The following is a 23681-nucleotide window of genomic DNA, read 5'->3' on the forward strand; positions in this document are numbered from 1 at the left end:
CAGTATATAAACTCCGTCATGCTAGCTAGTACGCAGTACCAGTTATTCTAAGCGACTGTAAAAAGTCAGCACAACGAAAACAAACTACAACTAAACTTGGTTTATATCTGACACAGATAGACAGCAGGTCATAACTTCTTACCTGAAGTTCAGTTCCTCTGCCACTATGACCGGCGGCCGCCTCGGGTCTCTCCTCCTCTTGCCTCCCCTTTCCCTTATCCACCTGCTGGCCTCCACCACTTGCTGATGTTGCTAAATCTGTGGAAGCTATGCCATAGCTACCGCCAAACAATTCAGTTATTTTTACACATTTGGCAGCGTCTGCCTGAAGGGCTTGTTTCTTTTTGGCCCTAATTTTTTCTGCACCTCCTTTCCTTTTTTTGTTCTCCATTTTCTTTAGTTCGTCTATAAGATTGCTAAACAAGGGGGAGGGTGCATCCGACCTCCTCGGCTGTAAGTGGTCCAGCCCAGAGTCGATCATGACCAATTGGCCAATCCGACACCTTTCATTATTTATACCCTTCCAAAAAAAAAAAAAAAAAAAAAAAAAAAAAAATCGATCGGCCCATAAAAACAAAAAATCGCCAGCGGCCCACCGGACAAAGGCCCGGTATGCCCGATGGCCAGTCCAGCTATGGTTATAGTTCATAGATTAGTTTTCTTGTGCTTATGAGTTTTCTGATTATGTTGTTCATGCCTTGTGATTCAGGTTGATTGTAGGTTATCAGACTTCCTTTAGTGTTCCATTTCTGTCTTGTCTTCATGTTTATTTATCTCTGTGTCCCTCGATCTCCCTCTCTGTCTCCAAGTTCTTAGTGTTTCCAGATTTTCCAAGTGTTTTTCCAGCTTAGTTTTTCACGATTCGTTCCTTTTTCAGTTTGGTTTTCTTGGGCGACCGTGGTTCAGGGGGTTGGGGTGCTCATCTGTAACTGGAAGGTTGCCGGTTCGATCCCCCAGCTCTCTCTGTCCTGGTCATTGTGTCCTTGGTCAAGACACTTTACCCTACCGGCTACTGGTGTTGGCCAGAGGGGCTGATGGCGCGATATGGCAGCCTCGCTTCTGCCAGTCTGCCCCAGGGCAGCTGTGGCTACAACTGTGGTTTGCCTGCACCAGTGTGTGAATGAATAGTGGAATTGTAAAGCACTATGTAAATGCAATCCATTATTATGATTTTTGTAATGTTTGACAACCAGCCTTCTTTTCTCCGTGTGTCTGCATTTGGATTGTCCCCTCTGCTCCACATGCTGCCTGCAGATTGTGACAGGGGAGAGAAGACTAACTTCGCACACGAGACACAGGAGGACAAAACACAGACCTGAACAGAATACACTGAACACTACTTAAACAAGAAACACTGAGGCGGCTGGGAGATAAAGCAAAAATATAAACAATACAAATTATAATACCTCAAACACAAATGATCCTCAAAACCAAAACAGTACCAAAACTGTTCTCAGAAACCCTGAGTCCAAAACCCTGTAACGCCTTTAAAACTACGGGTAAAAACACATCTATCCTGGCCACAGATGCTCGAGATTCAACACAAAAGCAAGATCTCTTTTTTTAAAAAAGATGATTTTTGGTTTTTTTTGTTTATCCCAAATGCAAATTAGCATTTTGGATCCTAACATGAAAGCGAAGAACAATTGTAATCCAGCAACTGTGCACTTTTGTTTTTCTTTCCTCATTTTGATATGAAAAATGAAGATGCATGTGGCACAGTTATTAAATACATGTGATTAACAATATAGCTCTCTGGTAGTATATCTCATGCAGAAGTGGTTGCCACAAACCCTTTTTAATTAACCCCAAATCTGAATGGAATAAAGGGATTAAATGCCTTCTTCCTCACACTTGAAACAAAAATGTTTGCTACATAACAGGATATCCTGAGTACTGTGTTTGTGTCGGGCTGCATATAGAAGCCAGTTGGTGAAACTCTGGACCCAGATCTTTCAGTGTGTCCTGAAATGAATCCTCTTCAAAAATGATGATTGTCTCCAACGCTGAGGTGGTGTCTAAATTCCCCTCCACTGCATAGATGTGAAGCTCATCGTCTCCTAAGTCCACTTCTTTCTTCCGGAGTGAGGTCACTTTCTGAAAATTTTGCAACACGTAAATTATTATTTTTTGAATCATACATGCTCATATGTTTTGAATAATGCAGCACAGGAGATGTAACTTACTGAAGAGATTACGCACTGAAGCAGTTTAACCTTCATGTCATTAGACTCCGTAGCACAGCTCACGGTTTGTGTTTGGAGGACGTTCATATTGCTCATGTCTTCAAACTGCACACAAAAGGTTCATACATTTCTTTATCTCTGATTTCAAAGTAAAAGATTACAAACACAAATCTCTGGTGTTCTACCTGATGGCTGCTGTCATAGCCAGTGGTTATTGGAGAATTCCTGTTTGACTGAAATTTAAAGAACACAAACATATATTTATTATTTTAAGATCCATTTGTAAGTCACCCTCGATCTTCTGTGGGTGTGTACAACCTGGTTCCCAGTGTAGCTGTATTGGCTGTATTGGCTTTCTCTTCTGAAATCCCCAAAGCGTGGGTGGATGGACCTCTGTGTAAAATCCTGTTCAAAAGGATGACAAGACCAGGAGGTGATCTATAGAGGATTCTGTTTATCACACTTTCAAGAGATGCTTTTACAAAAGTACATGCTCCATGGAAGAATGACCTACCCTAGGTTGTGAGCGTAAGCTCCAAAAACTGCCAAAAGCCTGAACTTCATTCATACCCACCCTTGCTGAATATCTCCCATTTCTCATCCCATTCAGTGGAATATGGAAATTAGATTGATTATATTGCTCCATACAAACTGGTTTTTCGATAATAGTGGGAGGAATCTTTAAAGAAAAAGAAATGGTTTAATGATATTTGCCTTAAAATGGGTCATTTGCATGGATGCAAATGTTTCTAAACAGTGACCTCGCAGTTGTCTCCTGGTGCCTCAGTGTTTGATTGGAGGAGGACTCCTCCTGAACAATCTTCAGGCTCCATAGTGACAAACTCTCTTTTGGACGAGATGCTGAGTGCCAGCAGCAGCAGAGCTGTCAAAGAGTAAAATAAAACTTATACTGGGTTCTTAGAGATGTTAGCACACATATCACAGTTCTCCTACACTAAAGTAAACGGTGTGTTTCTTACACAGAAGTAGTAAGAGTGAACAAATTATTATGCATAAAGCATAAGGGCCAATGTTTATTTCAGATTTCTGGCGAGTTCGACAGTTTGGTGTCACAGTGCAGCCACATGCAGTCACACTGAGGTTGTAAACTTTAAATGCTCCCTGCATGTCGGAGATCTTTAGATGAATTGTGTGTTGACCAGAGGACACACCGGGCTCCTTCACCAGACCAGCTGTGTAACCTTGAAAAAAAAGATCACAAAATGATAGGATACTTTAGAAGTTCTGGCTTTTGTGCTTGTTTTTCTGTAATATGTCACTAAATACACGAAGGATGTTTCTACCATAGCCAGGATTCAGTCTCCATTTTCCTTCAACATTTCCCAACAGTTCAAAAGTGAAAGGCCCTCCATAAGGTGCTTCATCTGGGTCAAAGGCCTCGATGTTGGTGGTTGTGGGGGCATCAGACACACACACATCCAGGCTGTCCACTGTTAGCTGTGGCACGTTGTCATTCTGGTCCCACACATGGATATGTAGTGTAGCTGTTCCTGTCATTGGTGGTATACCTGTCCAAGATGCAAGAAATGTAGTACAAAAAAAGCTGTTTGTGTTTTAAAAGTCAGAGTTTGTGTTTACCTTTGTCAACTGCATACACTAAGATGGTGTAGGTCCCGTTAACAACGTGTGGAGATTCTCTGTCGGGCGTCTTTATCACTGTGATGTTTCCTGTGAGGGGATCCACCGTCACCCAGCCAGCAGGATCATTTCCTACCTTGTAACTGTGGACAGATTCAGTGCACTTAGACAGAACTGAACAGCTTCAGATCAACGTTCAGAGATGTTTAATCAAATAAATCGCTTACACAAACTCTTTGGAATAACTGGAGTCAGGATCCACAGCCGTCACTTTATCAACCCAGGTTCCAGCGGGTACGTTCTCCATCACCGCGACCTCTTTCACCGTCATGCTGAATTTAGGAGGGTCATTGGCATCCTCCACATCAATGGTGACTTTCACAGACTGAGGTTCAGCTGCACCAGAGGGATCATGGCCTTTAATGGTGTCAACTTTCCAGAGGCCTGAGGACATCCTCTCTTTTACTTCACAGGAGTAATACGGCGCCTCGTTTTCCACTGAGATCAACAGCTCCCTCTGCGCCCCATTCTCAAAGTCTAAAGGCTGAAATTATACAATAGAGTTGCAAAATCCCCAAATTTTTCTTTGTGAAATTCAGAAGCTATTTTCAGCATCATTATATAAGAGGATAATCTTTGTTACCCCAAAAAGCAGGTTTGACAAATATATGTTAATTACAGAGAAGTTGAGAAAGTAGTCACAGAGAAACTGTGGTTGTCATTGTAATGTATGGCATGTAGCCAACCTCCACTTACTTCAACTACTGTCAGGATCCCATCATTAGTCTCCAAGTCTGTTAGTATCTTGAAGTTCTCTCTCTCGTCACCATGTATGGTGTATCTGGCTCTCCATCCCGAGGTGTGGGGGGTGTCTTTGTCTGTCACATGCAGCCTCAGAGGTGAGACCCCAGTCTCAAGCTCCTTCACTTTACCAGTGCCCTGTGGTTTGAATACAATGTGTGTAACCCTGTAGAAGTACTCCCTGGTACTAGTACAAAACATGAAATGTATACAATTTCCTCATCTATGTTTATTGATATTACAATTTATGCAATCATGGAGTCAGTGTGGTTGATTAACAGTATTTATATTCCTTGTAATTAGTTTGTGGCTTAGGCAGATATCATTCTATAAAATTATCATTTGGCGATTATATGAAATATGGACAAGTAATAACAACAACAAGGTAACTGCATCCATGTTTTAGGCTCAGTATAAATGCAACTGAAATATGATATTATCTGCATATTTTATTCTTTCCACCTTTCACATTTTTTCAGTTTACCTCAGTTTTCTTTTCTTATGTTTATATTTTGACTAATCAATGCCACATCACCATTGGGTCTTACCTTCTGTTCTGTATACACTACACATAGGTATCAGGTTACAGGTGTGAAACTGCTGAAACTGGTGCTGTTTGGAGTTTAAAACACCAACTGACTGCCTACCGTTTGACCGCTGATGACTGGAAGGTGGTTGTTGCCATTCCCTACGTGAATTACAACAGTGGTTGAACTGGACAGTTTGACTACTTCACCGTGGTCTGTGGCCTCCACCACTACTGTAAACTTTTCAGCCACCTTAAAACAAGCAAATGGAGAGTTTTACATTAACAGACTAAAAGAAGAATAAAGAATTAATACTATTCTCTATATTTCCTCCCAAAGGAGTTGGACCACTTGTCACCAAATGTAGCTTACTGGTAATTTTATGTAGTACAGGAAGATAATTTGCTCATTGGAACAAAAGCACACATGAGAAAGCACTCAAAGCAAGTATTCATATCTGCACAAATGCTTAGTTTTACTTTGTCTTATCAGTTACAGATCTAGCCAAATAGGAAATACCTCCGTTCTTCTTACTCATCTTTAAAGTGTTTCGTACTCCTGACATATCAACAAAAGAGTCTCTTACCTCATAATTTAAACATCCTTTGAATGAGATGTATCCAGACTCATCAATGAAGAGTTCAGTGTCGCTAACATTTGGAGACACAGATTTGATTTCATAGTGGAAGGTTGAGTTTAGTGTTTCTCTCTCGTCTATGTCAGTAGCATGCACTTTCAAAAGATTGGAGCCTGTTGGGAAATAATAACTCAAGCTAACGAGCATATTTAATAATCACTGTGTAATTAAGTTCAAATCAAGGAGCATTTTTTGTTTGCTTGTTTGTTACTTTTACCTTGTGTGGATTCCTGAGGAAGGTTAATCTCATACAGATCCCTCTCAAAGCGTGGTGGATTGTCATTGATGTCCTTTATAGAAATCTGAATTCCTAACCTGGTGTCCATTGATACGTCCATTTTTCTGGCCTCAAATCTTAGCTAGACGTCAAAAGATATCATGCAGAGTTAGTTACAGTATAAAGACAAACATGATAAATTGTTGGACATTGGGAATGTAGTGTGAAAAATCATAATACAAATATTTTTCAGTTCTCTGACAAGAAAATGTGCTTTAAAGATGTTTTAATGTCAATATTTTACATATCGTGTATGAAATCAGGGAAAACCTCATATTTACAGAGGATAATACATAATTTGATTAGAACTCTAATTTGTTTGTCCTGCAAACCTATTAACAGTGACGACTTCACAATAACAGATTTTTTCATGGTCACTGTGAACAGAAATTCTGCGGCATCACTACATGTTGGAGTTTAACATATGTCGATTCTAACCTCTAGTGTGTGCCACTTCTCATAGTCCACAGCCTTGTGGACGTTCAACATGCCAGAGTGTTCGTCTATGGAGATGACTCCCATCGGCTCCTCGTCCACCCCTTGTCCATGCAGTTCAAAGTATATTTGATACTCCCTATCAACACTCACCTACAACACAACAGCAAATGTCCGTGAGGTCAGTTATGGTGGATACTACGGGTATTTTCTGGCAATTACATTAAAATGAAAGTTCCTCCCAAAATTTAATTGATTATTTTTGTATACTAAAGAAAGAAAGAGAGGACAAAATACACATTTGAAACACAAAACTGCTTGTACACTGTTAGTGGATTTTTCTTTTTTAAGCAACTGATCATAAATGGACAACGCTGTATGCTTATTTCCATTACATTCAAGAGATGCTCTACATTTCTACAGCTAATGTCATACAAAATGGGCAGCCAACACCAAGTCCAAAGTAAAAATATGTCATTCGGATTTGTCATTATTTATTTATGAAATTTGGAAATGGACATTTTCTGCTTGAATTTCTCACCTTGCCCAACTCATATGGGAATGGCCCTGGATGGCCCTCCTCAATCTCAAAGGAATCAATAATCCACGCCCTTCTCTGACGGCTCAACAGCTCTGAGTTTGTTGCACTTGACAAATAATAAACCTGAAAGACAAAGCAGGAATGTCAAGGTATGGCTATAGGTTGTAGCTTTAATTTATGTGCCTGTGGAACTTCAGCGCTTTGTTGGTAAACAGGTTTTGATAAGGTGAGCGCAAACACATATTTCTACTGGCATGCAAAGGCATTTTTCCTGTGTGTAGCATGATAAGAAAAATGAAACCATTTCAAAGGAAGTCCCTGACTTTTATGGCTCATAACAAACCCTTAACTCCATTTTAAGCTATCTAAAAACTAAAAACCAAAATATATTTTGGAGGATTTTTTGTTGTTGTCTATAAGAAGACTTCAGATAACATCTGTCACGTGGCATCTGTCATCTGTCATTATGTGGCCATATGATAGATGACGAGATCGGCACACAAGATTTGCTCACATAATCAGCACATAGTTTTATAAGAAATAAAATGTAACAGAAATGTTACATACCAACAGGATGAAGCGGAGCATGATTCTTGTTCAGTATATCCAGCTCAGAGTGAGTGAGGACTGACTTTTTCAGAGTAAAGAGACCCGGTCCTCTGCTTTCCACACCCACATACACAAGTGCAAAATACAGTCTGTGTGTGTGTGTGGTTTCATACCTGCCTTTCCATGGAAGAAGCCTCATAACCTTTAATACGTCACGAACGTTTTATAGTAACTGAACAATGCCAGCTTTGATCTTGCCTTTCAAATGCTTTATAGTTACTGACCCTCAGTGTGTATTCACTCAAAAATCATCACTCATGTGTGAAGAAGATATTATCTTCCCGCTTTTTCGGCATTTGATCCTGGGAATCGAACCAAAATTATAAAGTCTCTGCAAACTGTGACTGCTTCAGAATCCTTTAGTGATACACCCCTCCGTCTGGTGATCGAGGATTCCCTGAAGTAGAGTTTTTAAAAAACTTGAAATATGTGAGACATTTGACCTCATGGCTTTGTGCCAAAGAGTCAAACACATACTTGGTGTTATTAAAACAGAACGTGACAACAATGATCACACTGAAATTTAAAACGGGCAGAAAAACTGGAAATAAAATGTGAATTAAATCTAGAACAAACTCAGTCTAAAAGTAAACGTCCGTTTTTTTAGTCAGTCATAAACTTCAGCATTCTGTCTCTCTCTGTGGAGTTTTTCACTTTTCAAACTGTCATCTGACTTTTTCAAACCTTAATGCTCAAATGTTTCTACAGCAGAAAGTGGTTTGCTGCAGAGAGGAATGATTGGTAATGTCTTTGCTGCTTTTAGGAAACGTGTAATCCTCAGAGTCCACACTGATTTATGAACGCCTTTTGAAAACATATTGAGTTGAGCATTTGAGTCTTCGATTTTTTAAAAACCAGCCATGCCGTCATTTGACCCAGCATTTTGAGTTTATTGTATGTTTGTGATTCTTTGCGTTATAATGATTTCTAATAATAATAATGGATTGCATTTATATAGCGCTTTTCAAGACCCTCTAAGCGCTTTACAATTCTACTATTCACTCACTTTCACACACTGGTGGAGGCAAGCTACAGTTATAGCCACAGCTGCCCTGGGGCAGACTGACAGAAGTGAGGCTGCCATACAAGTGAGGAGGTGAAGTGTCTTGCCCAAGGACACAATGACCAAGACAGACAGAGATCGGGATCGAACCGGCAACCTTCCAGTTACAAGATAAGTTTCCCAACCCCCAGAACCACGGTCACCCATTTAGATTTTGACAATTTAGCGTTGAATTTAGTCTTTTTTATGTCCCAGAGTTTATTTGTAATTTCAGGTTCATGTTTTCTTGTCGCTGTTAGAGTCCCTCATGTCCTCAGTGTCTCTCGCTCCTTCACTCTCCAGGTCCTAGTCATGCCCTTGTGTTTCATCTCTGTTTTCCTGTTCCCATGTCCCCCTCCTTGTGTTTCATTCCATGTCTCCCCTGTCTGTCATGTGTGTTCTCGCCTGCCCGTCATGTCTCTCACCCTCTGTATCTCTTCTGTCTGTCTCATCCCCATGCCTGCTTCTTTCCTCCGGCCCCGTGTGAAACCGCGTGTCTTAGTCTGTGTTTCAGTGTGAGTCCTGTTTTATTTTGACAGTCTCTCGTCCTATGTTCAGTGTGTTCAGTTTTGCTTCCTCTGCGTCATTATGTCTATTCATCCCAGCTGTGTTCCCCATGTGTTTCCACTTCGCTTGTATATATTCTGTGTTTTAGCCTTTGTTCATCGTCAGGTCATCTGCTTATCATGCTTATCAATAGTTCATGTTTCAGGTTTTCTTTCCCAAGTCCAGGTTTTCATGTTCCATGTTCTTAGTGTTCCAGTTTGCCCTTTGTTTTGCATGTTTTTCTCAGCCTCAATAAACGGCTCGTTTTTTTGTTCATTTCCTGCCTCGAGCGTCTTCCTTTTGGTCCACAGTATTAACACAAGGGCTGCTGCCACAGCCCTCTGACATGCTGAGGTTGGATCCAACTTTGAAACTAATCACATTGCACACTATTAACCTCTTAATCACGAAGAGGTCACATAAAATCAACGGTGCTGTGCTGAATAAAGTGACAATTCACCACTCAGTGACAAAATATTTCTCCTACTGGAAACGTCCAGATGTACAGAATCATCTTTTGGGGATTTTCCTACCTGGATGATTGAGCATTCACCAAGATATCTCACAGACGTATCATAAGGTACATTTCAAAACCATTGGTATTTACTCTTTTTTGCTGGTAGATCCTACTGAGTTAATATCAGAGCTCATCATAGTACAGAAACAGCATTAGAGATGGTTATAAATGATCTTATTATCACCTCTGACAGTGGATTCATCTCTGTTCTTGTTCTGCTGTTTGATACTATTGACTATAGACATTAGACATTAGAGCCTGTCGTAGGAATTAAACGTACTATGCTGCAATGGTTTGAATCATAACTATCTAATATACTCCAATTTGTTCATGTAAATGGAGAGTCCTCTTCACACACAAAGGCTCCGTGCTAGAACCAATTCTGTTTAAATCATACATGAGTTCTGCTCTCTACCTGAAACTCCTGAAGGAGAATGTACGGCCATCAGTTTATGCCCTGAAGGTCACGTGCACATAACTTCAGTTATGCAGCAGGACAATGATTCAAAACACACCATTAAGTTCACATCTTAATGGCACAAAGAACAAAACAAAATCAAGGTTATGGTGTGGTCTGGTCAAAGTCCAGACTGAAAGACTGAATTTAGAGGCTTTAGCATGACCTTAAAAAGCATTGTTCATGTTCAAAAAGCATGTAGTGTGGCTGAATGAAGGGGCCAAATTCCTTCACAGTAATGTACAAGACTCATTGAAAGTTATCACAAATGCTTGATTGGAGTTGCAGTTTCTGCCAACAGTGACTCAACCAGTTATATTTAGAGGGCAGTTACTTTTCCCACACAGGACTGACACATTTAAGTGTGAAAAATATGCAAAACAAATTTCAACTTACTGCAGAAAGCAAATGCACACGCTTGCTTTGAGCACTGTCTCATGCATGCAGGTTCTAACAGTGCATGCATTAAAATAGTGCATCTGGGTTTTAAGACTTGTTTGTGTGAATGACAGCAGATTTCTTGCATGAATCACATAAGTTACACAAGTTTTCCTATAATACGCAAAGACTATACCTGTAATACAATAATCTAATTGTAAATTTTGTGCACAATGATCTAATTAACTACTCTGGGAGGAAATTATAGTAATGCAGTGTAGCAGACATACTAAAGAGACTACCAACCTTATGAGGCAGCATGAGGACAAATGAACAAATTCCCCACGTGTGGGACTAATAAAGGTTATCTTACCTGTTATCTTATCTTAAATGACTTTGTGGAACTAGTTCATAATGCCCAAATCCTGAAACTGCCCACAAAAAAAATCAAGTTTATTCAGCTCTGGTCTTAAAGTTACAAAGGAAAAAAATACAGAAGAAGAAGAAATAAAAACAACTCTCTGGTGTTCTGCCTCGTGGGTGCCGTCATTGTCAGTGGATATTAGATTTCAGGTTATCTGATATATGAAGAAAGACGTAGAGTAAAGAAACCAACACTGCTGCCCCAGTGACCTGGATCAGATAAGTGGAAGATGGATGGATGGATGGATGGACAAAAGTATTTTTCTCCTTGTGTAGAATGGTGCATTTCAGAATCCACATGCATGGTTCCCACCGTGGGCTCCTGCAGCGACATGGCATCCCGTCCCTTTTAGTTTAGTTGGATCATCATTTTGTTTCAATAGGATAATGACCCCAAACACACCTCCAGGTTGTGTAAAGGCTATTTGACCAAGAAGGAGAGTGATGGAGTGCTGTGCCAGATGGCCTGGCCTCCACAGTCACCTGACTTAAACTCAATCAGATGGTTTGGGATGAGGGTGGTTATTTCAAAGAATCTAAAATATGTTTTGAGTTATTTTACACTTTTTTGTTTGCTACACAATTGTGTATGTGTTCATTCATAGTTTTGATGCCTTCAGTGAGAATCTACAAAGCAAATAGTCATTAAATAAAGAAAAACCATTAAGTGAGAAGGTGTGTCCAAACTTTTGAGTGGTAGTGTATATCACAATGCTCCTATGGGGAAGCAAATGCCATTTTCCTTACATATAAGTAGTAAGAGTGAAGAAACTGTCATGCATTAAAAAGCATAGTGGCCAACATTTATTTCAGAGTTTTGGCGAATTCAACAGTTTGGTGTCACAGTGCAGCCACACGGAGTCACACTGTGGTTGCAAACATCAAGTGCTGCATGTGTGTCAGAGATCTTTAGATGAATTGCATGCTGACCAGGGAGCACTCTGGGCTCCTTCACCAGACCAGCTGTGTAACCTTGAAGAAATGATCATAAAGTGGTGTGCTTGGCTGTCATGCATATAGAAGCCAGTTGGTGAAACTTTGGATCCAGATCTTCCAGTGCATCCTGAAATGAACCCTCTTCAGAAATACTGATTGCTTCCAGCTCTGAGGTGGTGTCTGAGTTCCCCTCCACTGCATAGATGTGAAGCTCATCATCCAGTGAGTCCCCTTCTTTCTCCTGGAACAAAGTTAGCTTCTGTAAAAGGTGGAACATGTCAAAGGCAAATATGCCTACAGTGATTTTTTTTTTTAATAGTACAAGCTCATACATCTTTAATAACGCAACATAGGAGATGTGACATACTTAAGACTACCAACCTGATGAAGCTGCATGTCATTAGACTCCGTAGCACAGCTCAAGTTTTGTGATTGGAGGACGTTCATATTGCCCATGTCTTCAAACTGCACACAAAAAGGTCACACATTTCTTCATCTCTGACTTCAAAGTAAAAATTACAAACACAAATGTCTGCTGTTCTACCTGATTGCTGCTGTCACAGCCAGAGGTCAAGTTTGACTGAAATTTGAAGAACACAAAGATATAGTTATTATTTTAAGATCCATTTGTAAGACATCCTCAATTTTCAGTGCGTGTTTACAACCTGGTTCCCAGTGTAGCTGGAACGGTTGGACAGGCTTTCTCTTCTTAAATTCTCATGTGGTGAGTGGATGAAGCTCTGCTTCATTTCATGTTGAAAAGGATGACAAGACCAGGAGTTGAACTATAGAGGATTCTGTTTATCACACTCTCAAGCGATGCTTCACAAAAGTACATGCTCCATGGAAGAATGACCTACCCTAGGTTGTGAGTGTAAGCTGTGAAAACTGCCAAAAGTCACCCTTGCTGAATATCTCCCATTTCTCATCCCATTCAGTGGAATATGGAAATTAGATTGATTATATTGCTCCATACAAACTGGTTCTTCCATAATAGTGACAGGAATCTAAAGAAAAAGAAATAGTTTATTGATATTTGCCTTAAAATGGGTCATTTGCATGGATGCAAATGTTTCTAAACAGTGACCTCGCAGTTGTCTCCTGGTGCCTCAGTGTTTGATTGGAGGAGGACTCCTCCTGAACAATCTTCAGGCTCCATAGTGACAAACTCTCTTTTGGACGAGATGCTGAGTGCCAGCAGCAGCAGAGCTGTCAAAGATTAAAATAAAACTTATACTGGGTTCTTAGAGATGTTAGCACACACATCACAGTTCTCCTACACTAAAGTAAATGGTGTGTTTCTTACATAGAAGAAGTAAAAGTGAAGAAATGATCATGAATAAAGCATAAGGGCCAATGTTTATTTCAGATTTCTGGCGAGTTCGACAGTTTGGTGTCACAGTGCAGCCACATGCAGTCACACTGAGGTTGTAAACTTTAAATGCTCCCTGCATGTCGGAGATCTTTAGATGAATTGTGTGTTGACCAGAGGACACACCGGGCTCCTTCACCAGACCAGCTGTGTAACCTTGAAGAAAAGATCACAAAATGATAGGATACTTTAGGAGTTCTGGCTTTTGTGCTTGTTTTTCTGTAATATGTCACTAAATACACGATGTTTCTACTGTGAGTACAAGAAAATAATTATTATAATATGATGCGCTAAATTTGTTTAGATCAGAGGAATAAGGAAGGATTGGTCTGTGTTTTAGTTTGGCTTAGCTGTAGGCCTGAGAGTGTGTAATTGTTTAGAGAGAAAGGAATTTATGGACACTGGGTTCTGCCTGTCATAGAAGGAGACAGGAAGCTACAGTTAGGGGTTGCTGATGCTGATGCTTGTACCTTTAATAAAACTCATAATTGTTATAAACTTAGAAGTAGGTTTGTAGGAGACTCTCCACCTTATCTGGAAATGTAAGACAACAAGAGGCCACTGGCCCAGTGGATGCAGAGTGGGAGTCTCAGTGTTTGTAATATGTTAACTGTGTTTTCTATGTTGTGTAGAGGAATTTGGTGTAGCTTAGGTGAGGAGATTACTTTTATGACCCCCAGGAAGTCACGTATACAGACACACACACACACAGTGCTTTGACTGTTATGACACACCCACACCTACATGCACACTCACTCACGTGCACTCACATAGACACACGGTACGAGCACACACAGGCACTCACGTGCTCGTGCATACACACAGACACAGAGTTTGCGGCACACCATGGGGGTTTTATGATCGGGTCCCTTCTACAAAACTGTGTTTCACAGACAAAGGAGTGAAGATTTTTGCAGAGGGACACCAGCCTTGCATGTCTTCCCTTCTAGAAGATGCATGCTTAAATGAAGATGAATAAAGATGAATAAAGGTTTTGTGAAATGACTACTGAGTTCCGGTGCCGTCTCCGGATGCTTCGAGGAATAAAAAGAACCGGGGTGAAACTGATTTTGCAACACTACCATAACCAGGATTCAGTCTCCATTTTCCTTCAACATTTCCCAACAGTTCAAAAGTGAAAGGCCCTCCATAAGGTGCTTCATCTGGGTCAAAGGCCTCGATGTTGGTGGTTGTGGGGGCATCAGACACACACACATCCAGGCTGTCCACTGTTAGCTGTGGCACATTGTCATTCTGGTCCCACACATGGATATGTAGTGTAGCTGTTCCTGTCATTGGTGGTATACCTGTCCAAGATGCAAGAAATGTAGTACAAAAAAAAAGCTGTTTTTTAGATTTTTTGTTTGTTTTTTAAAAGTCAGAGTGTGTGTTTACCTTTGTCAACTGCATACACTAAGATGGTGTAGGTCCCGTTAACAACGTGTGGAGATTCTCTGTCGGGCGTCTTTATCATTGTGATGTTTCCTGTGAGGGGATCCACCGTCACCCAGCCAGCAGGATCATTTCCTACCTTGTAACTGTGGACAGATTCAGTGCACTTAGACAGAACTGAACAGCTTCAGAGCAACGTTCAGTTAATGTTAATTACAATTTTTCTCAGTCAATTTGGTGCAATTATTAAAGCAGAACAGTAACTTTCACTTCTCTTATTTTTCCAGGTATTTGCAGCAACACAAGGACCATGTCAGGCAAGTCCTGCAGCCCAAGATAGAAAATAAACTTTTTGTCAAAGCAGAAAAGTGACTTTAAAAAGCCCGACTCCCTCTCACACTAGTTTGTGCTAGAGACCAGCAGAGCACAGCACGTCAATGTCTGCGACAATTCTGCCTCCCTCTTGCGTAGTAGTGGGAATGTTGACTTGGGAAATAATGGACCAGGTAAAGTGAGCCCATCTTAGCGAGCCTGATCCTGGCACGGATCCGCCCAATCGCACCTTTGTTCCACCAGCTGGTAGGTCCCAGGTTTTACAAGAGTTTTATACTGAGGCAGACCTTTTTGTGGCCCACCTTAAATAATGATGCTCGCAAATTCCTCTTATCCTGCTCGGTTTAACCCACGGTAAGTCCCACTCTCAGCCTCCTGCCTCCCCGCCTGCTCCCATTGCCCTTAACTGGCAACCCCTGGCCTCATATCGTGGTAGATATCGTTAATGGTTTATCCCCCTCTGAGGGCAACACCAGCATTCTAACCATGATTGGTAGTCTAAAGCAGCCCACTTCATAGAACGTCTGAAACTTCCCTACACCTCTGAGACTGCACAGGTAATGGTTAAGCACGTTTTCCGTCTTTATGGTTTTCCAGCTGACATTTTTTTTGACAATGTGCCAACTTTTTTAAAGCGCTAGGGGCAAAATTCAGATAAACCTTAAGACTGCCCTCCTGTGTGTCACATCTCAAAATCCTGCGTCCTGGAGCTCTCAGGTCATTTGGGTCAAGTACGCACACAGCACGCTCACTTCCTCTGCCATGAGGCTGTTGCCATTTGAAGTGTCTTTAGGTTATCAGCTGCCTTTTTCCCCCAACACTTGGGAAGGAGATGGTGGTCCCATTCCTGATTTTTTTGAGAGTTTAGATAATGACGTTTCTCATGTGAGAATTGCACCAAATTAATTGAGAAACTGTAAAACCATCCCTTACAGAAAGTCTTTTGCACGACTGGAGTCAGGATCCACAGCCGTCACTTTATCAACCCAGGTTCCAGCCGGTACGTTCTCCATCACCGCGACCTCGTTCAGGGTCACGTTGAATTTAGGAGGGTCGTTGGCATCCTCCACATCAATGGTGACTTTTACAGACTGAGGTTCAGCTGCACCAGAGGGATCATGGCCTTTAATGGTGTCAACTTTCCAGAGGCCTGAGGACGTCCTCTCTTTTACTTCACAGGAGTAATACGGTGCCTCGTTTTCCACTGAGATCAGCAGCTCCCTCTGTGCCCCATTCTCAAAGTCTAAAGGCTGAAATTAACAGTAGTTAAAAAAAATCAGTAAATTATCATTTGTGAAATCCAAAAAATATTGTCAGCATCATTATATAAGAGGATAATCTTTGTTAGCCCAAAAAGCAGGTTTGACAACTATATATTAATTACAGAGAAGTTGAGAAAGTAGTTACAGAGAAACTGTGGGTGTCACTGTAATGTATGGCATGTAGTCAAACACCACTTACTTCAACTACTGTCAGGATCCCATCATTAGTCTCTAAGTCTGTTAGTATCTTGAAGTTCTCTCCCTCATCACCATGTATGGTGTATCTGGCTCTCCATCCCGAGGTGTGGGGGGTGTCTTTGTCTGTCACATGCAGCCTCAGAGGAGAGACCCCAGTCTCAAGCTCCTTCACTTTACCAGTGCCCTGTGGTTTGAATACAGGGTGTATAAACCTGTAGAAGAACTTTCCAGTGATAGTTCACAATTTTGAAATATATACATTTGCCCTTCTTTATCTTTGCTGATGTTATTATTTATGCAGTCATAGAGTCAGTGTGGTCTATTAACAATGGTTATAGTCCTGGTAACAAATAATCATTTTATAAAATAATTACTTGGTGGTTACATGAAGTAGGGTTAATAAGAAGAAGCTCTCTGAGCATTTTTTATTTTTAAGAGAATAGTTTTATGTCTTATATATATTCATTTTGTTTTCTTTGTTCTTATTAAATTTACTAATAGAAATTTGTACTGCAGCAAAATGAGCCATGGCTGCTTTTATCTGCAGAGTGATCGCAAGAATACTAAAAAGTTAATGTCTTAGGAATCTCACGGTTAGTTAGCAACAATGAAGAAAAACAATGAACCTGAACTCTCGCGTTATACATATGGAGTCACTTGTTATCAACATTTAAAGGAAATAAATACTGCTAATAATGTCACAGTGTTGACACCATCTGGTGAGATCAATAGATAGGCAGCGTACTGGCTGGTTGCCTCAATACCTGAGCGCCTTAAACACTACAGGTAATATGTGACAAACTACTGCTTAGGCAGCACTCGAGCGCCTCTAACTATAATAATAACGTCTAATTGTCACATGCGAAGACAGTCAGATAAGGTTAGCAAGACAGATGTTTACTTTGATTACACCAAAATTATGTAGGAGTAGGTAGAAACAGATCCCAACCCTCCCCTGTCTGCATTGGTAGGACTAATGTTGAAGTAGTCACATCCTGCAAGTATCTGGGAGTTTAACTGGATCACAAGCTGGAGTGGTCTGCCAACAGATTCTTCAATGTATGCAGCAGGCTGCTCTATATGTTTTATCAGTCTGCTGTTGAGAGCACCATTTTCTTTGCTGTGGCGCGCTGGGGTGCAGGTACCAAAGCAAAGAAAAAACTCAGGAAGGTAGAGTCTGTTGTTGGAATGAAGCTCACCACCCTTGAGGAGGAGATCAGTGACAGAATGCTGGTAAGTCTGCTGGCAATCACGGACAATGACTCCCACCCCCTCCATAACACACTGGACAATCTAAAGAGCAGTTTCAACAATAGGTTCCTTCAACCTCGCTGTCTGAGGGAACGTTACAGCAGCTCGTTCCTTCCCACTGCTATCAGCTTGTTTAATTCATCCACTTAGGTCAGATTCACACATGTGGAACAGAATTCATCACACCTCAATGCACCCTGTCACATTTGTACACCATGACGTATTTGTACACATACTTGTCCTTTTATATTTATATGTATATTTATACCTATATCCCTGTATTTATCTTAATATGTATCTGTCATAACTCTTTTTCTACACTCATTTTGTATGAGTGCTTATTTCTTATTGTATATTTGCTGCTATGACAACTCAGTTTCCCTCTGGGATTAATAAAGTTTCTCTGATTCTAATGGATAATAGGGACTGATTTGTAAATTATTGGAGATGAATAACTCGAGCTTATTATATAATATTACACTACAGTATATTTCTGACTAACTAGGCAGCTCATTCGCTTTCTCTGGACAATACTTTGTTTAAAGATAGAACACAGTTCAGGGTTAACGTGAATGAAAACCACATGTGAATGTTATTGTCCCTTCTGTTCTCCCCAGCTCTTTGCTGAGGTTTGTTTTCTCTCTCTTTCTCTCTCCCTCCTCTTGCTTTCTGTTTGTTTTTGTTTTTTTCATATTACAGTGTGGTACTCATTGTGGCTTCCCGCCTTAGGCTACATGCACCTGCCTGAAATGAGCTTACCTGTGACTCATGTGCTCACCTGGCAGTCTTCACTGGATCGTTGCACTCTCTAGTTAGTGAAGCCCTGGCTCCTGTGACAATGTTTTTGCTCCTGTTGTTTTCACCTCTCAATGCACTTTTCACTGTGCAGACCTCCACTTTCCCCTGGACCCCCATTCCCCAATCACACATTTGTATATAGCACTTTGTGGTTATTTCACTGTAAATAAACATGAACTAACTCCAGTCTATTCCAGTGAACATGACAGTGAGGTCAGAGGTCAATTGTGACATGATATTTAGATACAAACTAAGATGTGATATTCAGGATACAGATATACCAATATCATTTCCTAAAACACAGGAAAATTTGAATCGAAATAATTTTTGTTTGAAAGATAAAAGACCTTTTATGAAGGTCTGACCTCATTTGCCCTTGAAAAAAGGTCAGAGATCCAAAGTAACGTGAAAATTACAAAATAATGTTCCCTATATGCCGTCAGTACAAAGAATGGCAGTAAGAAACAGTTCTAAATACCTCTGTGTAGCAGGATTGTCATTGTGACCTTTAGGTCACTCAATTGACCTTGAAGAAGAGGTCAGAGGTTTAACACAGTGTAATATTTTAAATCCTTATAAGGTCCGTCCTACATGTTGTTAACATGACCCCACACCCTACAAAGATTTATAAGAATTCATTCAAAACTTTTCAAACTATCAGAATGTAAGAATGTGAGCAGTACCAAAAACATAACCTCCATGGCAGATGTAACAAGGTAACATCAATTTATTAGGCCTTAAACAGATTGTGATGCAACATAAATATGATTTTTTGTTAATTTATTCCTTTTTTAACCTTTGATATTTTTTTTTCAGTTTAGCTTATCCTGTTAAAGTGGTTCATCAAAAATTAAAGTTTCGCTTGATAGTTCTGTATACACTACACATCAGTATCAGGTTACAGGTGTGAAACTGCTGAAACTGGTGCTGTTTGGAGTTTAAAACACCAACTGACTGCCTACCGTTTGACTGCTGATGACTGGAAGGTGGTTGTTGCCATTCCCTACATGAACGACAACAGTGGTTGAACTGGACAGTTTGACTACTTCACCGTGGTCTGTGGCCTCCACCACTACTGTAAACTTTTCAGCCACCTTAACACAAGCAAAGGAAGAGTTTTACATTAACAGACTAAAAGAAGAATAAAGAATTAATACTATTCTCTATATTTCTTCCCAAAGGAGTTGGACCACTTTTCACCAAATGTAGCTTACTGGCAATTTTATGTAGTACAGGAAGATAGTATTAAAGTATTCATACTAGTGTATCCTCTTCATTTCCTCCCAAAGGAGTTAGACCATTGTGGAAAAAGTTGAGTGATATTTGAATGTATTACAGGAATGCTTTTTATTATGCCTTAAAACCCACATGCATCTGTTCATGCACTGTTACAATCTTTACAAACATCAGACAGTGGTCAAAGTAAGCATGCGCATTTAAATACTGCAGTAAGTTTTACTTTGTCTTATCAGTTACAGATCTAGCCAAACAGGAAATACAACCATTCTTCTTACTCATCTTTAGAGTGTTTTGTACTCCTGACATATCAGCAAAAGAGTCTCTTACCTCATAATTTAAACATCCTTTGAATGAGATGTATCCAGACTCATCAATGAAGAGTTCAGTGTCTCTAACATTTGGAGACACAGATTTGATTTCATAGTGGAAGGTTGAGTTTAGTGTTTCTCTCTTGTCTATGTCAGTAGCATGCACTTTCAAAAGATTGGAGCCTGTCGGGAAATAATAACTATGACTCGGTGTATTCAATAATCAGCATGTAATTCAATTCAAAGGAAGAAGCATTTATGTAGGTTTTGTTTTTTTGTTTTTTTTTACCTTGTGTGGATTCCTGAGGAAGGTTAATCTCATACAGATCCCTCTCAAAGCGTGGTGGATTGTCATTGATGTCCTTTACAGAAATCAGAATTCCTAAACTGGTTTCAATTGATTCGTCCATTTTTCTGGCCTCAAGTCTTAGCTAGACATCAAAAGATATCAAAAAGAGTTACTCACAATATAAAGACAAACATGATTAAATACATGGACATTGGGGATGTAGTGTGAGAAATGATAAAACAGATATTTTTCAGTTCTGTGAGAAGAAGTTTAAAATGTTTCAAAGAGGTTTTCAGCTTTTTTGCACATCAAAAGTATCAAATCAGGTAAAACCCCTCATGATTACCTGACAGAAACGTAGCAAAATCTAAAAATCATCTTTCCCCCCCACAGAACACATAAATAGTTTGAAATTCTGTGGCACCATTACATGTTGGTCTTTAGCATTTGTTGATTCTAACCTCAAGTGTTTGCCACTCCTCATAGTCCACGGCCTTGTGGACGTACAACACGCCAAACTCTTTGTCAATGGAGATGACTTCCGTCGGCTCCTCATCCACCCCTTGTCCTTGCAGTTCAAAGTAAATTGGATATTTCTTGTCAATATTCACCTACAACACAACAGCAAATTTTTGTAAGGTCAAATTTTGGAGTTATGATTTTAATGTGGTAAATTTTGACAATGACAAACATGATTAAATAAAATGATGTGCAGGTGTCACAGGAATGTGACTGTCAAGACAGCTTATCAGTTTACTGCTTTTTCATAGTAACAGTATTTTGTGGTAATTGCATTAAAATTAACGTACGCCCATAAACTAAATTCACTGTTCTATTTATGCCACAAAAAGAAAATAAAGAAAAATGAAGAATGTATAAAAGATGAAACTGTTCATAAAAAGGATTTTTTTTTAATTGGTCATAACTGGAAACTGGAATAATTGGTCATGGTTTCTAGAAAGTGACATTGCTGCTGAGTTTCTCAAATATATATATTTTTTCTGGAGCTTTTAATACAACAACACAAGTGCCATTTAGTCCTGTAGTGTTGTCCAAGATTAAGACAATGTTGGATAATACCTCCCACCCACTCCATGACATGTTGGCTAGTCACAGGAGCACGTTCAGTGAGGACTGAGATTACCAAAAAGCACCACTGAATGACCACACACCTGTGGCCATCTCCCTGTACAACTCCTCCATACACTGTAAACACTGCAATAGTTATAGCCTTCTTTTCTACTCTGTAATATTTCAGTCAACATTTTTGATATTATTTATAATCACCTTATCTATAATCAACCCACAAAATTTCCTCAGGGATTAATAAAGTATGCTGATTCTGATTATATTCAAGAAAATGTAAGCAGCTGAACAGCCAATACAAAGAAAAGTGGCTCACACCAAAACATAAGTAGCACTAAAGGTAAAATTGGAAGCTTTCTCTGGTTGAATTTCTCACCTCGCCCAACTTATATGGGAAGGGGCCTCGATGGCCCTCCTCAATCTCAAAGGAGTCAGTAATCCACGCTCTTCTGTGACGGCTCAGCAGCTCTGAAGTTGTTGCACTTGACAAACAATAAACCTGGAAGACAAAACAGGAATCGAGTTTAAAATATAAGTAATTTATGTGCGTGGAAAAATGAGCTTCCTTTGTGGCTGGTAAACTAGATCTGATAAGATGCACACACAAGAAATTCTGGAGAAATACACAAAAACACTTCAGACTGATTTTTAAAACTCATGAAAAACTTTAAATCAATTTTAAGAAATGTCAGAAAACATTATCAAAAGTATCTTTAGTTCCTTAAAAATAGTGTTTGGATAACATTTGTCACATGGCTACAAAAGCATTTTGACAAACGATGTACGATAGATGAAGAGCTCCATTAGGTCACACAAGATTCAACCAGATACCGGATTGTATCAAAAAAGAAAATGTAATACGTACCAATAGAAAGAAGCAGAGCATGATGTTCGTTCAGTACGTCCAGCTTAGTGAGGACTGACTTTTACCAAAGAAGAAAGACCCAGTCCTCTTCTTTCCACACCCACACAGATAACTATAAAATTTATTCTGCAGTGTGCGTGTTTATACCTGTCTTTCCAGGGAACCCGCTTTTTACCCTCATGTTTTGTTCTGGACACAATTTGAAACCACAAATAACACAAGTTTCGATTTCAAAGCTTCACCTCCTTAAACAAATGTAGTTGATCAGACTAAGATTCCACAACTTTGTCCACAAAGACAATAATCAATGATTCTGCTGGTAGTTTGCAGAGTCTGCAGAGTCTGGTCGGACAATTTTCCAGGTCACTGTCTCACTCCAGAAATTTTACATGTTGTTGCAGGTGATTCGCTTTGACAACCATGATAAAGGAACAGGACGTCGTCAACAGAACAAATTGCCAATGATAAAAGAGGTTTAGGAGGTGTGTGGGATAAGCAGGAGTGCGTTCAACTGTGAGATCACTCTGTATGCATAGCGTGCTGGTATGCTATCACTTCTGAATCAAAAGTAACCATAAAAAATTAGCAGTGCTGTATCGAATATAAATTGCAAGTGCTGCAGAAAGCAGAAATGATTGGCGATGTCTTTGCTGCTTTTAAAGGAAACTTCTCCTCAGACTGTTCACGTGTTTATGAACTCCTTTTCAAAAAAACAAAGTTGAGCAATTTAACGGTTGCCATTTTTGTTTGTTTTTTTAAACCATGACGACTGAGGGTGCATCCAACTGTGAAACTAATCACTTTGCATGCTGACATGCAATCACTTCTGAATCACAAAGTAGCCACACAAAAAATAAATAGCGAAAACTTGAAAGTAGATGGTTGAATTATTGTCTCCAACAGTTTTATCTGACTTTTATTTGTCTCCTGTTTACCATTAGAGATCATGCAGACTGTTACGGCCCTAGCAGGGCTAGTGAGCTGTGTGTGTGTTTTTGGTGGTTTTCAGCTAGTGAGCTAATCTTTCTTTTTGGCTTACATTTTGCTTTATTGACCAACGCCTGAGTTTTGTTTGTTTTCTTAAATGGTGATAGCGGCTTGTCCGTCTCTTTTAGTTAGTTTTAATAGAAACTTTAATAAAACTCTTTAATTTAACCCTTATGCCTTCTTGTCTCCTTTTTCTGACCCGGACACTTTTTGTTACTTCCCCCTCACCGCCTAGACCCCTCAGGGGAACGTAACACAGACTTGAGGACTTTTTGGACTGCCTTCACATCTTATGCTAAATCCAACTATATATAGAGTAAATACTGTGCAAAATTCCTGAGCTAACCCTTTGTTTTGTATATAAAATGGAAACTAGGTGTAGGGATTTAT

At 39.9% G+C, this 23681-nt stretch overlaps 2 protein-coding genes across 3 annotated transcripts; both read right to left on the minus strand.

The window, feature by feature from the left end:
• Nucleotides 1–574: 574 nt before the first annotated feature.
• LOC146386553 (cadherin-like protein 26) lies at nucleotides 575–7666 on the minus strand. The gene is made up of 17 exons (XM_084927212.1): nucleotides 7571–7666; nucleotides 7004–7126; nucleotides 6466–6615; nucleotides 5968–6109; nucleotides 5700–5863; nucleotides 5234–5365; nucleotides 4542–4724; nucleotides 4013–4329; nucleotides 3786–3928; nucleotides 3491–3715; nucleotides 3167–3388; nucleotides 2948–3069; nucleotides 2701–2865; nucleotides 2505–2591; nucleotides 2372–2419; nucleotides 2187–2291; nucleotides 575–2097 (listed from the first exon to the last, which is right to left on the minus strand). Exons 1-17 carry the CDS (start codon nucleotides 7589–7591, stop codon nucleotides 1873–1875), a joined length of 2574 nt encoding a protein of 857 aa, XP_084783338.1. The 5' UTR covers nucleotides 7592–7666; the 3' UTR covers nucleotides 575–1872.
• Nucleotides 7667–10994: 3328 nt separating this feature from the next.
• On the minus strand, nucleotides 10995–22392 carry LOC146386554 (cadherin-like protein 26). Of its 2 annotated transcripts, none has more exons than XM_084927698.1 (17): nucleotides 22305–22392; nucleotides 21816–21938; nucleotides 20815–20964; nucleotides 20354–20495; nucleotides 20084–20247; nucleotides 19480–19611; nucleotides 16470–16652; nucleotides 15942–16258; nucleotides 14679–14821; nucleotides 14366–14590; nucleotides 13218–13439; nucleotides 12999–13120; nucleotides 12772–12918; nucleotides 12577–12651; nucleotides 12456–12491; nucleotides 12293–12376; nucleotides 10995–12152 (listed from the first exon to the last, which is right to left on the minus strand). In XM_084927698.1, the coding sequence occupies exons 1-17, from the start codon at nucleotides 22323–22325 to the stop codon at nucleotides 11961–11963; spliced, it is 2478 nt and encodes an 825-aa protein (XP_084783824.1). In that variant the 5' UTR covers nucleotides 22326–22392; the 3' UTR covers nucleotides 10995–11960. The 2 variants fall into 2 exon arrangements, with proteins under 2 accessions (XP_084783824.1, XP_084783823.1); XM_084927697.1 differs by having other exon boundaries at nucleotides 10995–12170.
• Between the last annotated feature and the right edge of the window lie 1289 nt (nucleotides 22393–23681).

The sequence above is a fragment of the Perissodus microlepis genome, chromosome 5, assembly GCF_051167445.1.
Source record: "Perissodus microlepis isolate ML-2025 ecotype Zambia chromosome 5, ASM5116744v1, whole genome shotgun sequence".
In the NCBI taxonomy this organism is placed as follows: Eukaryota; Metazoa; Chordata; class Actinopteri; order Cichliformes; family Cichlidae; genus Perissodus; species Perissodus microlepis.